The sequence below is a fragment of the Mesitornis unicolor genome, unplaced genomic scaffold (genome assembly GCF_000695765.1).
Source record: "Mesitornis unicolor isolate BGI_N332 unplaced genomic scaffold, ASM69576v1 scaffold3411, whole genome shotgun sequence".
Classification (NCBI taxonomy): domain Eukaryota; kingdom Metazoa; phylum Chordata; class Aves; order Mesitornithiformes; family Mesitornithidae; genus Mesitornis; species Mesitornis unicolor.
The window spans coordinates 1-16190 of record NW_010161569.1 but is presented as its reverse complement, the minus strand read 5'-3'; the positions used below and the strand labels follow the sequence as shown (position 1 = coordinate 16190).

General features: G+C 42.6%; 1 protein-coding gene across 1 annotated transcript; it reads left to right on the top strand.

Moving 5' to 3' along the window:
* Positions 1-374: 374 nt before the first annotated feature.
* On the top strand, positions 375-13357 carry LOC104547576 (signal peptide peptidase-like 3; the record flags this gene model as incomplete). The annotated part of the gene is made up of 5 exons (XM_010193347.1): positions 375-452; positions 6318-6406; positions 9799-9918; positions 12415-12493; positions 13245-13357. Coding segments are annotated over 5 exons (479 nt in total), but the record flags the coding sequence as incomplete, so codon positions are not given.
* Between the last annotated feature and the right edge of the window lie 2833 nt (positions 13358-16190).

The window sequence follows — 16190 nt, the reverse complement described above, 5'->3', positions numbered from 1 at the left end:
AGAACCCTCACAGAAAACTGGTCAGTGTTATTTACGTGTAAGGTAAACATGTAAATACCTTGTAAATACCTTCTTAAGAAGCCGTTTTGATGTGTTTGAGAAAAAAAGTCTGAATACAGTGAGTTCAGAAGAAATTACCTCAAGGATTTTGCGTTGTTCTTGGTTGTACAGATTATGCATGCTGCAGTCTTGAATATAAAGTTAATTTACAAGCTATATATTCTTAGATTATACGGGAACTTTAGAAAGAGCTGCCATAAGGGTTTGTCATCCAGTTCTCTATTTGTACTACAATAAGAAAAAGAATTAGTAAATGGCAGTGGGAAAAACGGATGCTCATGATGACACACCTGCCTTCTTTGTCCCAATTCCAGGGCATATTCCCTTGTGGATTCCAGTCAAGTGTCTACTTTCCTGATTTCTATTCTCCTCATAGTCTACGGCAGTTTCAGGTAAGATTTTTCTTTACGGTTCAACGGTATTTCTCTTTTTCAAATAAATATGACAAGTGATTGAATGCAGCTTATGTCTTTTGTTTCGTTGTGTCTTTGACTGATGGCTAATGTAAATGAAATATTTCTTGCTTCTGAAAAGGAAATGGAAGGGGAAGAAAATGTAGATACGTGGTGTTTCTGAAAGATGTGATTGTATGTCAAGTTGCAAGCACATAGGAGATAACTTTGAGGTTAGTCCTTGAAGAGAGTTCTGTAAAATTGTATTCTGCAGGGTCTAAAAGGGGATTGTCAAGAGAGACGGGAATGTAATGTTATTGATGGTCGAGTTTTATATGAAATGTTTCAGTGAGGGTCGATTCAGCGTGTTCTTGTTCTGACTGCAAATAAGTCTTGTAAAGCGGAGACTCCTGAGTCCCAGCGCTGTTCACTTGAGTGTGAGTAACAGCTTCATAGAGAAGTGGGGAACACCGTCGGTGTTCAGTTCCAGTGAAGTGCCTGAGAACCACTGCAGGATACACGTGAATCTTCAGAAATCACATTGGCCCCATCTTAGGAGACTTGAGTGTAGTCTAGAGAAAATGTTGTCCCTTTAGACTTGCATCTTGTGCTACACAGTTTGTTTTAATGTAGTGGCACCTAAAGATCGAGGTTCATGCTGACGTATTTTTTTAAAAATCACAGCATTAAAATATGATTTCTTTCAGACTTAAGCACAACATGGTTTTCTTCCTATTTCTTGAAGGACATTGTTTCATTTAACAAGTCTGCCACAAGAAGCCATACTCACGCTGTGAAGTCCCTAAACCGCTCTGAGTAGTCCTGAAAGAGATGATAGCCATGGTCATGTATATGATGTAAGTCATGGCTGTTAGAATAAGAGGTTTTAAATTGCCATCATAACTTAATGAAATCGTATAGTGAAAGAGCCATTCTTTTATAAAAGCTGCCTGTTGTTGCCAGGGAGTGCTGGGTCACAGCACTGCTGATGGAATTAAAACGGAAGGCTTTAGGAAGACAAGATCTAGACATACTGAAAATAAAAAAGAAATGAAAGGTTGTTTTTGAGAAATGTTTAATTTTGAGTCAGTCTGACTTACAGTTGAGAGACTAATGCAGTTTTTAACTAAATTTACACGGTTGTGTAAGAAGGAACCATGCATCTGGCTGCAATAAGCCATAACGTTTATTAAGATCAATTGTGAAAACATAGTGCAGTATAAAACAGCAGGAGTGCTTGAATTGCCTGCTCTCCGCAGAGCTCCTTGCTCTTAAAAATGTTCCCCTGCTCTTTGCCATGCTGTTCCCATATAGATGTGCCCTTTTACCATCTTGGCCTACAATTTACATCTCAAGCTGCTTGCTTAACCAGGACTGCAAACTTCAGAATAATCTGGCTGTGGATGAAGTAGTGGAATGGTGATGGATACAAATCAACTGAGGAAATGTTGTAGTCTGCTTCTTTTAAGTCTAGCCTGAAGATCCCAAGGTGGGGATCTGGTATTACTGACCAACATAGGGTCCTATAGTTTTAAAATTAATTTCCTAATTAATTTCCTATATGTAGATCTTTAGCAGATGCCTGGGCTGCAATGCACAGTTATGATGGTGACTGGAGCAAATTCCCATTCTGTTTGGTCAACAAGTGAGAGCAAAAGCATTTTTTTTTACAGAAAACTGTCAAGTGGTGTTAACAAAGGGGTCTAAGATACAACCAAGTTCTTTAAGAAATTCAATGAGGTGATATTCATCAATGATATTCATCTGGAAATTCCTAAAGTAGTAAAATAAAAACTTCTGACAAAGTGGGGGGATTTTCTTAGAAAAGGGACTTGCCGGAAAGACGAAAGCTAGGGCTGAGGGTGCTTGTTCTCAAATGACAAGAAGGATGTCCTCCTCTAGGCCTGAGTGCTTCAGCTCAAGTGGAGCTGTCGTAAGACAGAAAGAAAGCAGCGCTCCGTAGGTAACCTTCATGCTGCAGAAAGTGGGTTTGGCTTCTGATTTTCAGTCTGAAAAGGAGCAAATAGAGTTATTGTGGTATTGCTGGCAAATGACTTGAACAGAAGTGCGGTAATAGGATCAGAAAGAATTGGGTGGGTGAGTCATTAGGATAAAATCCACGTGCGTGGTGGATCTGATCTAATGCAGGAGGTTTCAGGGGAACGAAGGAAAGCCTTGGTCTACTCTCCTTGTTCATACAAGCAGCATTTGTCCAAAACCAAAACAAACAACCTTCCAAGACATTTAGAAGAATGTCTGCTAGATCATGAGTAAAGTCCACATCCAGAACAAAGTACAGTTTACAGAGCTGAGTTACCACTTCTCGTACTGTGGATGAACGAGCGTTTCCTTCCTACGTTAGTGCTGGGTCAGGAGTTCAAGCTTCAAGCCCTCCTGAACATCCCTTCCACATCCATTCTGACTGTGTCTCAGTCCTTGAACTTGACCTACTTTGTTATTGACTGCCAAAGGGACAAGTATAATCTTTTAAACCGTTACAAGCTGTAAACTAGAGCATGAAAGTATATGTGTTACTTGTGGGTTTTAGAGGTGAGCTTGGCTTGAAACAGACTGTTTCCTACAGGTTCTTGCAAGGCAGCCACCTATTCTTGTCCAAGTGCTCCTCTGTGATTTAAATGTTGAGGTTAATTTGCAGGCAGGTAACAGCTAAATCTTTTTCTATCCTATCACATACCCAGACATGCTCTCCCAGCTTATGTAAAGCCTGGTTTAACCCAGGATCTGCCTGTTCAAGTATCTGCTTTTAAGCCAAACCAAGAAGCATGGGTTGAAACTGCTGTCTTCTGTCTCTAGGCTTTGGGTACCTAAAGTAGGTGTGTACATAGAAAGTAGTTCACACGGTGTCCTTATGGTTGGCTTTACAACTTGATATTTACAGAAATCAGGACACATGTTTCACAATACAACTTCAGGATAGGCTGTGCTTGGAGTTCACGAGCATCTGCAGCCACAGCTCTGGCAGGGTGGAAGCAGGACTTCGGGCAGACCTCACCGAATGCTACCGAGGTTGTCTGGACGTGGGCACACACCAGTGGTGCACATCAAATGCCTGCTGAAGGCAAGGTGTTATGATCGGAGGTGTGGGACTCGGGCACTCTCACTCCATCTAGACAGTTAAAGCATTTTTATGTGCACTTTCTGCTGTTATTTCCCCTGTTTTTATTCCCACTCCAGGTCTTGCATTGGAACTTGTCCTTGAATCTCACAGGGACATTTTATAACCAACTGTAGCAATGTTAGAGCACACAACATAGTTTAGACTCTCTCTCTTTATAATATGCATGGAGATTTGGTTTAAACCATCTCAGGTCAGTGACTGATTCTGATAGTAATTTTTTATTTGGAGCAATTGAAATCTGGCAATTCTGTGACAATCCCACAATTCCCCAAGTCCCGGAGCTGTTAAGATAGTTGACTGTCCTCACTAAATAGAGCAAGAAGGAACTTCTCAATACATTGGATCTGCAAGCAACTCTATAGATGCAGCCTTGCTCTTGTATTTCCTCTGTTGTTTCATAAGAATATTCTCCCGTGGGGCTTCTCCGAAACGTTCCTGCAGTGGAAGTGATCCGTGGTGAATCTGAACTTCCATGATAATAACGTGCCAGCAGCTTACTCATTCCCTTGGCCTTGGTGTAACCCTACCGAGTGTTCCCTGTGGGAGGCTGAGCTCTGCTTCTTTGAAACGTTGTGCTGGAAATCCTACCAGCGTGAGCTGAGGACCCACGGAAGAAACAGCGGCGGCGTTTATTGCCCGACGGGAGGTGCTGGCTCCGTGTTGCTTTGGAAGCCCAGCAGAAACCTGAACAGAAAAGCAAATGTTTCTCAGCTTGCAGTTTCTTTACAGTCCAGTGCTTTTCAGCGTCTCTTGTTTTACAGTATCACTTTTAACTTTCTTGGAGGACGTTTTAGTGATCACTTCTCAATTTTCTTATTATGTTAGTGGTAATTCGTAGCAGAGGGAAAAGCCGAATCATAAAATGATTGGAGATTACTCAGAAGTTGTCTTGGACCAGCAGCTATGTTTTTAAGTGAAAACAATTTCCTAATTTATGCTTACTTTTGAGGTAGGGATGTTCATAGATAATAATGTAATAATTGCTGACACTATTGCAGTGAAAGAGGAAGGGCTGAAGTTCTCTATGAGCAGCAGAGCTGATAGTTTCTTTCCAGTTTTCTTTCCTGGTAGCAGCCCCTTAAATTACGAGTCGCCCGATGCCACTGGGACAAGGATGGTGTGAAGCTCTGCTGAACTGTGCTAATTCAGAGAGGACTGAAGCACTGCTCCGAGAAAAGAATGATCTTGTTTGGCCCAGTCTTGGATCAGGTCCTGGAGGGTTGATGGCTTCCTCCTGGATTTTTATTGCTTGAGAGGAAAGTTATGAAGCTACAGTGCATTAATGGGGACAAAGGAAATGTGAATGAAGGCTAAAGGCAGGCATCCCAAACAAGGTGCAGAGCAGAGAGACTTTAGAAGAACAAGCTAAGAAAAACAGATAATTTGTAGGATTTTCAGTATTCTCCATTGCCTGTTTGCATTTTTGATAACTTTTTTAGTTGATGATCCACAGTCTATGTAGAAGTACTGTATGTCAGAGGTTGAAGCTCAACCCAGACTTATTCCTGAGCCCAAAAGCAGCTTTAATTTCATACCACTGCTTTGTATGAAGTTGAAGCAGAAGTTTAGACTGGAAGAGCCTCTTTTTTCTTTTTTTTTTAATTCAGCAAAACTGCTCAAGCTCTTTCTGGTGTACCACGTTTGTCTTGATACTGCAGATCTAGATGTGCTTGATTTCAGGTTGTGTAACTGCAGCACAAAATTGCTCACCTGTGCCTTGCTGTAGGTAACCAATGCACGGAAATGAAGTAGCTTTGGTACCTATAGAGCTGTGTGCAAGGTTGTGGTGCATTTTTTACTTGTCTGACAAATTAATAACATTTGTTTACTTTGCATGGTACAGTGACTCACAGTTCAACTTGCAAAGGAGTGTAAGGCCTGTCGACCTGGAAGTTTTATTGAAATACTTGGGATTTGATGCTGCGGTAAACTGAAGAAAGGAGCTGTACAGTGCTTCTGGTGGTTCTTTATTCATATTTGAATAAATAAACCTGCAGCTACGTCACGGATGATATGCACGTATCAGAGTGAGAAACTAATCATGGTGAACTGGATTGCTGGTCTTTTTATATAAAACAACCTGGAATTTAACAGTAGAAATTATTGCTGACCCCAACAGACCTTAAGTGAAATAAATAGCACAAATATTGTACTGGCTTCCTCTAGTCATCTGTATCTAAATTATGTAGCTGCGTACTTTCTGGGCTTCGCTGAAACTTTTCAACTAAATAAGACCTTACACTCAGCAGACAAGTGCTTACAAGCTTGTTTTGGTCATCATTCATAGCAAGACTTAAGAGGAAGGAAGTAGCGTTGTTTTAAAAGTGAAGCCTGATATTTAAATTTCAATGAAAAAGATGAAAATGAGAACTTGGAAAGAGTTCATACACATCCGAGAGCTGAAACATTCATTGCTTTTTCAGCGTGATCTACACTTGCCAGTAATGCAGATAAAGATCTTTGTTGCAGTTTGTTGGTAACAGTTCCCAGTTCAGACGCTATGGTGACTGCTCTCACTGAGGGCGTGTGTGATTTGGTGCCTCAGCTCTAACTAGAAGAATTTTTTAAATTTTTAAGTTTTCCACTGTATCTTGGTGTTTTTTTAAATAACCAGTAGTAAAGTGCTTTTGCAGGGAGAGGATGCTGTGGTAAAATGGCTAATGAGACAGTAGCTGATGAAATAGGAGTTAGAAACTTGCCTGTTAAGTTTGCTTTGTTTCTTGCAGGTCTCTGAACATGGACTTTGAGAATCAAGACAAGGAGAAAGACAATAGCAGTGCAGCTGGGTCCTTTAATGGCAACAGCACCAATAACAGTAAGGGTTAGCTTTACTTCTTATCTTTCCTTCATTACTTCAGTGTGCTGCGTCTTCTTTTGCTTCATCCGTCCGTGGGGGTTGTAGATGCACCTGATTTCATGGAACTGCTTTGTCTCAGCACTTGCCATCTCGCTGTGCACTGATACCGCTCTCTAGGTCATGCCCATGGAAGCTAAATTGAAAACACCAACGTAACGTTTCAGTAGTGCACAGAAATTGCATGCTGCACAGTGTGTCAGGTTTTACTGGAAATGGAAACTGCTTTACTTTAAAAAAATATTAAAATGAATCCCCCACACGGTTACCAGAAGGGGCTGCAATTTGTGTTTGCCTGGAGTGTATCACTTTGCTGTGTTAGCCATGAGAGATCTCATGGATGCTAACAAGCCCATAAGGATCATTTGGCTTTATCAATAGAGAAATTGAAGTATGGAGTTCACATGGCTTTGGGCAACTCATCTGGAACAGACAACACAATACTTGTCTACACACAATCTAGTCAGAGTGGGATTAACGTGTCACCTCCTAGGTGGTGGTTGTCCCCTCTGTAATCGATAAACAGATTCCAGGCAGCTTGGCCATTTAGGATGCGCTGTTTTGCAGATACAAATACGTATGCAGACAGAGTGGAATGCATTGTACACCGTGTGCTGTAAATTCACACCTGAGTTTAGCTTACAGCGGTTTCTATGGGCATGTTCTGAAAACGGGCTCTAGAATGAGTAATTTCAGCAAGTTTGAAAGACAGGAGTGAGATGTGAGCAGCCCTGTGCACAACACCCTGAATGCTGAGGTTGTTTTGTTTAAAGTAGGAAATGCAGCTTAAAAATTACAAAATTATTAACATAATTGCTTTGTATGAGTCTTCTGCTTTTTTGCCTTTTTTATTGTGGACAGAATTTACGTGGTTGTCAGAGCACTGCCGCTGTTGCCAACACAGAGCAAAGAGGTTGCTGTGCTTGGTGATTCAGCAATGAACTGTTGAGGCTTTTGGCATCTGGGAAGGAAGAGAGGACAGTCTGGGGCTGGGGAATAAGCACATTACGGGGATTAGCCGTCAAAACGATCAGAAAGGAAATGAAGAACTTTGACATTTAACACTGCAGGCACTAATTCCCATATGCCAAGGTGGTTTGTAGTTTGTCACTTCTGGGGTTCAGTTGTGTTTGCTTTTTCCCTGGGGAAGCTGAAGGGCGTGTGAATAAATGCTCCTTCTCAAAGCAGAAGGAACTGGATCTAAGTCACAGATGAGAATGCAGGAGCTTCTGTGTCTTTGCCCTATCATCACTGAACTGTCTATACTGTACTTCACCTTTTTGTCCCAGACCTCAGTAACACAGAAATCCTGAGTTCTTCTGCTTCTTATTTTTAAAATTTATTGTGCTGCTTAGGTTTAAGAATACTAGATCTGTGACCTGAACTAATAAATATCCATACAGTGCAAGTGCCATGGCTTCCATGCTCACGGTTTAGCTCTTTGTTTATGAAAAGGATTAAATACTTCTGACAGATACTCGGTTGTAGCGAGTGTATTTCATGTGTGCTCGAGGTTTTTCAACAGCTCCATTAGTAACGGGGTTGTGTAGGTAACCCCTTATTTAGGCAACTTGCTGCTCTTCCACAAAACCAAAAAGAGACATCCTCACACCCAGATGCACAAACAATGTGTATGTGTACTTGTGTGTGTGTGTCTGTGTGTACACACATCTGCACACACGTTCTGCTTGATAACCTAAGAGCTTATCCTTAAAATCCTGTGACTGCTTCATACAGCAGTGTTTAATTATTTTGGGATAACACAGTGATGCTAAGCTGGTTTTAGATCTCATCTAGGTCATTAGAGACAATTTGGATCCTTCTTGTCAAGTGACTACTTCAGATGTTACCCATTATTTTAATGCTCTACAAGTATGTCTTGTATTTTGGATTGGTTTACTACTTTTAGCTTCTCTTCCTCCCACTTGTGATGAAAATACAGCCACAGAGACTGGTTAAGAATTAAAATTTGTAGGGATAGGTGGGCTTTTCAAAGTCCAATCTCAATTTTGTTAGTAATTCTAAAAACTCATGGTACAATATACTAAATACACCAAAAAAATCAGTCCCATTATTAATATCCCTAATAGTCACAGTACATGGTTGAGGTGGGGAAAATAATCGGAATAAAATACTTCAGTATCGCTGCACTATTTAAATTCGCTTTCAGCTCTAAAATGTGAGCATAATTTTTAAGCTGATTATATTGCATGTTGAGCCGAGTTGGTAGTTTCATAAACAGGTAAATGACTCGGGTGTTTTTTGAAAACTGCCCTTTATTGTTAGGCTCGGTGCTATCTTGTGATACGATTTAAATGCAGGGTGGCCTTCCCCCAAGTGGAATTTGCAGCTCTGGCACCCTTTGCAGCTCTGCTGTCGGTCGGGCTAAATAAAGAGGTTAAATAAAACTTATCTGCTCTGTTCAACACGTTTATGTTGCTCAGTGTGAGATGAAGCGGATGTATCATTGCTATACGATTGCTAATCCCTAAATAATGCTGGTGTGTTTTGTTTGGATTTATTAAGCTTGTTACTCGTGCTATCTATGGCACAACTGAAAACCAAACCTTTTCTCTCGGCTGTCAGTGCTTAGGTTCTGCCGAGCAGGGCTGTTGCTGTGCACACCCTGGCGCTGCGGCCGCGCGGTGCAGCTGGGGTGGTTTTGCACAGGCTGCTGTGCGTGGTTGCAGCGGCGCATGAGGGTCTCGGAGTGAACGTTATAGCACCAGCACTGAAATGGGGTGTACTGTGTTCAGTTCTAGGCCCCTCAGTTCAAGAAGGACAGGAACTGCTTGAAAGAGTCCAGCACAGAGCCACAAAGATGATGGAGGGAGTGGAGCATCTCCCTTATGAGGAGCAGCTGAGGGAGCTGGGTCTCTTTAGCTTGGAGCAGAGGAGACTGAGGGGAGACCTCATTCATGGTTATAAATTTGTAAAGGGCGAGTGTCAGGAGGAAGGAGCCAGGCTCTGCTCTGTGATGTCCAATGACAGGACAAGGGGCAATGGGAGCAAACTGGAGCATAGGAGGTTCAACCTGAACATGAGGAAAAACTTTTTCACTGTGAGGGTGACAGAGCATGGCCCAGGCTGCCCAGAGAGGTTGTGGAGTCTCCTTCTCTGCAGACATTCAAGGCCAACCTGGACGTGTTCCTGTGTGACCTGGTCTGGTGATCCTGCTCTGGCAGGGGTTGGACTGGATGAGCTTTCGAGGTCCCTTCCAACTCCTGAGATTCTGTGATTCTGAAGAAGAATCTCTCTCTGCCAGAGACCTCCCCTGCGTTGGAGAGGACAGTCTGTCAGCATGAGCATGGTAAGAAATAGCCCCGGTTAAATGTGTCTCTCTTCTTCTGCAGGTATTCAAACCATTGATTCCACCCAGGCGCTGTTCCTGCCGATCGGAGCGTCTGTGTCTCTCCTAGTTATGTTCTTCTTCTTCGATTCAGTTCAAGTTGTCTTCACAATATGCACAGCAGGTGACCGAGTCGTCTTCTTTTTATGAGAATTGGAATAGAACACAAAGCATTGATATAATTAAATATTGTTGATAAGAATTATAATGCATGTCAAAATACATCTTAAAAAAACCTCGTCAGGTTTCACGGTTGTATTTTTATGTCTCTGTAGCTATTAATAAAGTGACAAGTATTATTTGAGAAGTATTTTCCACTTAGAGATTTGCCAGCCTTACTGAAGTATTAATTGCCAGAGTTCTGGAAGATGCTAGCTGTATTATTTTACATAAAGTTCACTTGTTTAGAAGTCAGTGCTCAGAACTGTACATGGTGTTTCATAATTCAGGTACTTTATAGGATCATGGCATAACTCTGGAGATCCTATCCAGAGGTGACTTTTCTTTATTTCATTTTGGGTTTTGCTTCCATGCAGTTTTTCTTTGTTTCAAGGGTACTTCTGCTCTCGTTGGCATCTTGATTATTGTTCTTTTGCGGTTTTTCTTTGTTTCAAGGGTACTTCTGCTCTTGTTGGCATCTTGGTTATTGTTCTTTTGCACTGCTTGAATTTAGAACCAAAGTGAAAGCCTTGTCTGCAAAGAAATTGCAATCCCTCTGATCCTGTTTGTTATTATTTACATGTTGTCGTTTAAGTATATACTTCAATTTTTGGAAAATTTTGGCCTTTTGATCTTTCAGCAGCTCTTCAAGAGACCAGCTGCCGTTCAGGGCAGCAAGGTTCTTCCTACTGCTCCAAATTTGCAGCAGCTTTTAAAAACTGTACTGCTCAGTCCACACGCTGAGTCTGAGAAGATTTGTAAGCCCCTAAATACCTCTCATCCTCTCTCACTTCATGTATATGCATGCAATGCAGGCTTTTCCCTCATGATTTTCACTCCTGAGCTGTGCATCCTCTCCAGTCTCCTTAACATGTTGATGGCTGAAATCTAAATCTCTGCTCTTGACATGAGTCTTGAGACTCCTGTGTCAATTCTGGAGGCGCAGACCTGCAGAGATCTGCTGAATTATGCTTTTATAACTTTGACCTATGATACATCTGTTCTCTCCTCTTAATAATAAATTATTACTTCAGGTAACTTCTACAATATGCTAGATAGTAGGGGAATATGTGTGTGTGTATGTATGTATATATAGATACACTTATATACACACACACTTATATAGAAGATATTATAAGGGAAGATTGATGACAATGACAGATTTTAATTTGTCAAGCTTATCGGTCCATTTATTTCCAGAATACCCTTGACATTTGTAACTTCATTTGTAACATTCACAGTGTGTAATTAGATGATGCTGTGTCAGCTGGGGCTTGTGACAGGTTTAAGGGGATTGAGTCTGGATTAGTGCACTTGGGTATCTTTATTGAACCTGGGTTTTGACACTTTTGTGCATCAGAGGGTGTCGTTAAGCGCAGGGGGTTTGGCCCCAGAACCTCCAAAATGCAAAGCTTCGTTAGCGGCTGGGCAGCAGGATGGACCCTGCTGGAGCTGGGAACATGGAGCTGCGGCACTGGGTCCCCCTGTCCCCTGACGCTCAAGTAGAGCTGTTTGACTTCCTCTTTTTGTCGATTTTAGAGTCAGATGTGGGAGGACTTTCAAATTATAGCTGATGTTTGGTTTCTTAAACCCTTCTTTAGTCTTCTCTTGATGATCTGCAGCAGGCAACTTCCATTTTCCTTTCAGTCTGTAGCTGCCACAGCAGTGCTGGATGCTGCTGCCGACATGACTGTGTCTCCACGCCCTCACTCCTCAGCCTTTTAAACAGTCCTTAGTACAGAGTCAGTGCTGTTATTTAAAAATAACCCCCCAGACTGGAAGGAAAAAAGATTATAAATACCAGCAGTTACTAAACGTTTTTACAAATGTGTGGGTGGGGTAAAGATGCTTCTTAAAAAAGAGAATGTTTATGGAAATGGTCTAATTGGGTACTTCTGTGTTTTTATTGCCCTGTTCTCTGCAACTTAAAGCATTTCATATTTTAACAAATTTAAGTTGCCAGCTACTGGACGTAACGTATTTTAAGCTGCGCTGTGTTTCAGTAATGAATAAAGGGGTTTGTGTGAGGTGGGTGTCTGAGTTAAAAAGTGGAAAAAACCCCTTTGTTACGCTGACTTGGTCTGCGTCATGCGTTGAAGAATTTTAAAGGAATCTCACGGCCAGTTTGTAGTAAGTTCTTTTGTGGAGACTTCAGAATATTTGAAAACTTTTTCTCGCTGACGTGATCATGAATAGCTTTAAGAGTTCTTTTTTTTTAAGGTTTGGGGATGGGGCATTGCATTCCTTTGAGAGCTTTTCTCGTGACTGAAGTTTGAGAGCGCACTGACAATAGAAGTTCTGCAGAAAACCTTGGAGGCTTGAGTTGCTCTTGCTTTAATAGTACTGCAGTGTATGATAACAGAACATTGTTGCAAGAGCTTGTTCAAATTGGAGAAGCTCGTTTGGGTGCTGTAGAAATTAGGCCTCAATGTACTAACATCGCCTTGTTGTCTTTTTCTAGTTCTTGCAACAATAGCTTTCGCTTTCCTTCTGCTCCCGATGTGCCAGTACTTGACACGGCCTTGTTCACCTCAAAACAAGTAAGGACTTGAGGAGTCTTTTGCTCCTCCTCTTGTATGTTGTATTTATTTATTTTAATGGGAATTCTTTAACGGAGTCTTTGGTTACCAGTATTAATCTCGGGGCTTCAGGGCTGATGTCTGTGCATGTTTTTTGTGCCAACACTGCGTTTTCACTTCGAAACTCGGAAGCACCATTCATGCAAGTCACACAGGCTTGCCAGCCTGGGAAATGTGGTACCACTGCAGGGGAGTAGGTTTCCCAACAGTGGTTTTTAAGAAGTTTGGCTTACTTTGGCTGAGATTTCAGAGTTTGGGATCTGGTATTGGATCTTAGTGTTTGTTAATGCTGGACTATGGATTTTAAGGCCGGCTCTTTCAGAGACTGTAGCAATGCTAATGATAATTACAGTTGCTAATGTCATGTTTTGAAACTTTGTTTTTTTAACCTTGTGGCTGGGGTTCATGTTGCAAAAAGCGCTATCTTAGATGGCAGTAGGAAATAGCCTTCATGGTAACAATTTCAAGAGAGGTGCCAGGATTTACAGGGTTTTTTCCATCTCTGTAGTTCAGGCTATACACACGGTATTTGAATGTGAAGAAAGCTTTTATTTTGTTGCTATTTTGGTACCTATTTGTGGCAAAGGAACTTCCCCTCAGTTGTTCTTGGCATCTTTCATCAGCAGTGGAGCCTTGTTCCAACAGCGTCCATTTTCTGTTCTTTAAATGGAAACCTGCAATCTTCTAGCTGGTGTTTATGTGTTGTTTCTAGGATTTCCTTTGGCTGCTGTGGGCGTTTCACTGCTGCTGAGTTGCTCTCATTTTCTCTGTCTGTGATGCTCGTCCTTATCTGGGTCCTGACCGGGCACTGGCTCCTTATGGATGGTGAGTATGTGAATTAAGGGGTTTTCCTACTGGTTTGTGCCTGTTCTGACACATCCCGTTGCCTGGTGATGATTGGTGAACTTTGCCAATATTAGCGGCTTGCTGAGGTGTAATATTGTGTGGTAGACTCCCTGCAAACAACCGTGTCAGGAAAGTGCCGGGGTAGTGTTTGAGGCGCCTGTTTTTCTGGTTTGTAAAAGCTCCCAAGGAAAGAAGTGCCAGAACCCTCATAAAAGATCGGGTGCATCTGTGTGGTGTAGGGTGAATCTTTAACTTAAAAAGGATGTGTGGAGACAGTGGTTGTTTACGAATCATCCCTTGGTCTTAGCAATCTGGTTAATTTTTGCCTTGCATCTTGTTTTTTGGTTCATGTGATCAAATACTTTGTTGTGACACAGTTCACAGTAGCTGGTTGTCTTTGATGTCTTTGATGCGTGCCAGTGAGGATGGGCGAGATGGGTGAAGCTGGCAGGCATCCAGCTGGCTTGAAGGTATGATTCAATTTTTTTCCCTGCTGGTTGAACTGAATTCACAGCTCACTGTTCCGAAAAGGAGCTTTCCTCCTCCCCTCCCGCCTTCCAAATCTCTTGTGCTAGCTCTGGCACTCATTTAATCACATGGTGAACTGATTCAGCTCACTAGAATGGCAGCGTCCTTTTTTGTTGTCAGGCTATTTTGCTGCTGCTGCAGTGAGATGAATTGGATCATTGTGCAGTCAGGTATGTGCTAAATTTGGCAAAAGGTGAGGGGCAGCATGATGGGATCTGAGAGGATGGAGTGGCTCTGATAGCAAAGGGATGGAGGGAGAGCCAGGTGCAGGACCCCCGCTTTTCAGCAGCTAAATTGGCTTAGGGCATCTGGTGAAATGACACCCTGAGGTTGTGATTGCTTGAGGAAAAACAGCTGGGGCAACATCACCTGCTCTTGAAATACTGTGTTGCAATAAAAAACGTACATCCCATCAGCTTTCCAGCTCCTCCTCAATGAGATGGCAGCGGCAGCAAGTCCTTAGCACTGAAACCTGCCCTGACACCTTGGTTATGTCCTTTGTGTACAGCTGTTAGGTCACCTTCGTGCTTTTCGGTGCATTTAGAAGGTCCAGTTGTTGTGTGTTAGGGAAAACCTTTTAAAGTACTGAGGTACTAAATGAAGAAGTGCAGGTGATGTTTGTTTTGTGTTAAGCAGAGTAGCCCATCATGAAATCAAGGCTGATTTTTGATCTGCAGTAGCTACAAAGCTAAATGGAGTGTCAGGTGTGGATTTTGACACAACCTGAAGAGACTTGTCCACGCTGAGATATCGACAGAAGCATTTAGCTGTTTCTGTGAGCACTGCAGTCTGAAATAGTGGGCTTGGAGGTAATTAACCAGCAGAAGCACTGACCTCTGGCTGCAGAGTGGTTTCTGGGGTTTATTTCTGGCGGTGGTTGTTTATGATTTACTGAATTGCATTGATACTGTCTAGCTTTGGAGTATTTCTGTGCTTAATATTAAGGGAGCTTAAACTATACAGGTAAGCCTCCTGTTGTTTGTTCAAATCCAATTAAATCAACGTTTGTCAGCGAGGTTGTACAGGGAAACATTTACTGGCCTTCGTCAGGGAAGCAGCCTCGTACTATACTGCTGCAAGCGGCATCGCCTAATTTCTGCCTTTACCCTTTGCTCCCCTGTAACTGAACACTTGGGACCCCAGTTAATCTTGTTTGGAGGGAAGCATGGGCTGTAAGAGCTGCTGGGTAATGTATGCAAGTGGAGCACTCGCTGGTCTTTAAGCCAGCGCCTGGCAGCTGCTGGGCGTGCTGGGGTCTGACTCCTCCTCCCGTGCGGGGCGAAGATTTTCTGTTTCGCTGTCGGCAGAAAGTGGAACAGATGTCATGGACACGCTTCACAGAACCTGGGCCAGAGGATGGAGGGAGTGCATCTCGATTTCTGTGTGTGCAGCTTGTTGTGCAGCTGATTCTCTCTTTGTGAGAGAGTATTTGCTTCAGAGCTGAGTAAAAAGGAGGAGAAACACTTCCTGGTAATTTCCAATCCTTACAAAATTGAGGTATGGCAGTTCCTGCCAGCAGAGTCTTCATTGCTTAAATACTACAGTTCCCCCACCTGCACAGTAGTTGGTTGAACTGTGTCTGCAGCCAGGGACGTTTCACAGGGTTCACGAGCAGGCGTTGTCTCCGGGGGGTTGTTGGCATGTGATGATGTACACATCGATAGGTCTCGAAATGCTTATTTCTCAGAGCAGACTCATGACAGAATCGTCACGGATGGTCGCTGTCCCCTGCTAAAGCCTGGTTAAAAGCTTTCGTGAAGAGTGGAGCTAGCTGGAGATGTACCATGGGAACGCTGCAGACGTGTGCGGTGCCTGTCTGTAGCCACAGAGTGAACTGGGGGCTGCTGCAGACCTTGACTGCTGCGGTGGTTGGGCAGAGCTGCTTCACGTGTTCTTATTGCCACCCTTTGAAAATACTCTTGGAGAGTTTTATGGAAACGTGATTAGATCAGAACTTCAGTACCTGTTTCTTTCAAAGGTCGACTGGTGGCCTGCGGGGAGGCCAGCTTGCATAATGCTTTGTAAACCAGCGACCACACCACCAGCACCTCGGTGGTTTCATCTCTTATGGGCACAGTAGTGCAGTAAAGCTGCAAAATACACTGTATCCAGAGAGTCTAATCACAGCTGCAAGAATATTCTTAATCCTCAGAATATCCTTATTCCATAGGGAGTGCTCGCAGGGCTCTGAAGTGAATTCATGCTTGTTAATTGAATGTTAACTCTTTCAGATCTTATTCACAGAATCACAATATGTCAGGAGTTGGAAGGGACTCAAAAGCTC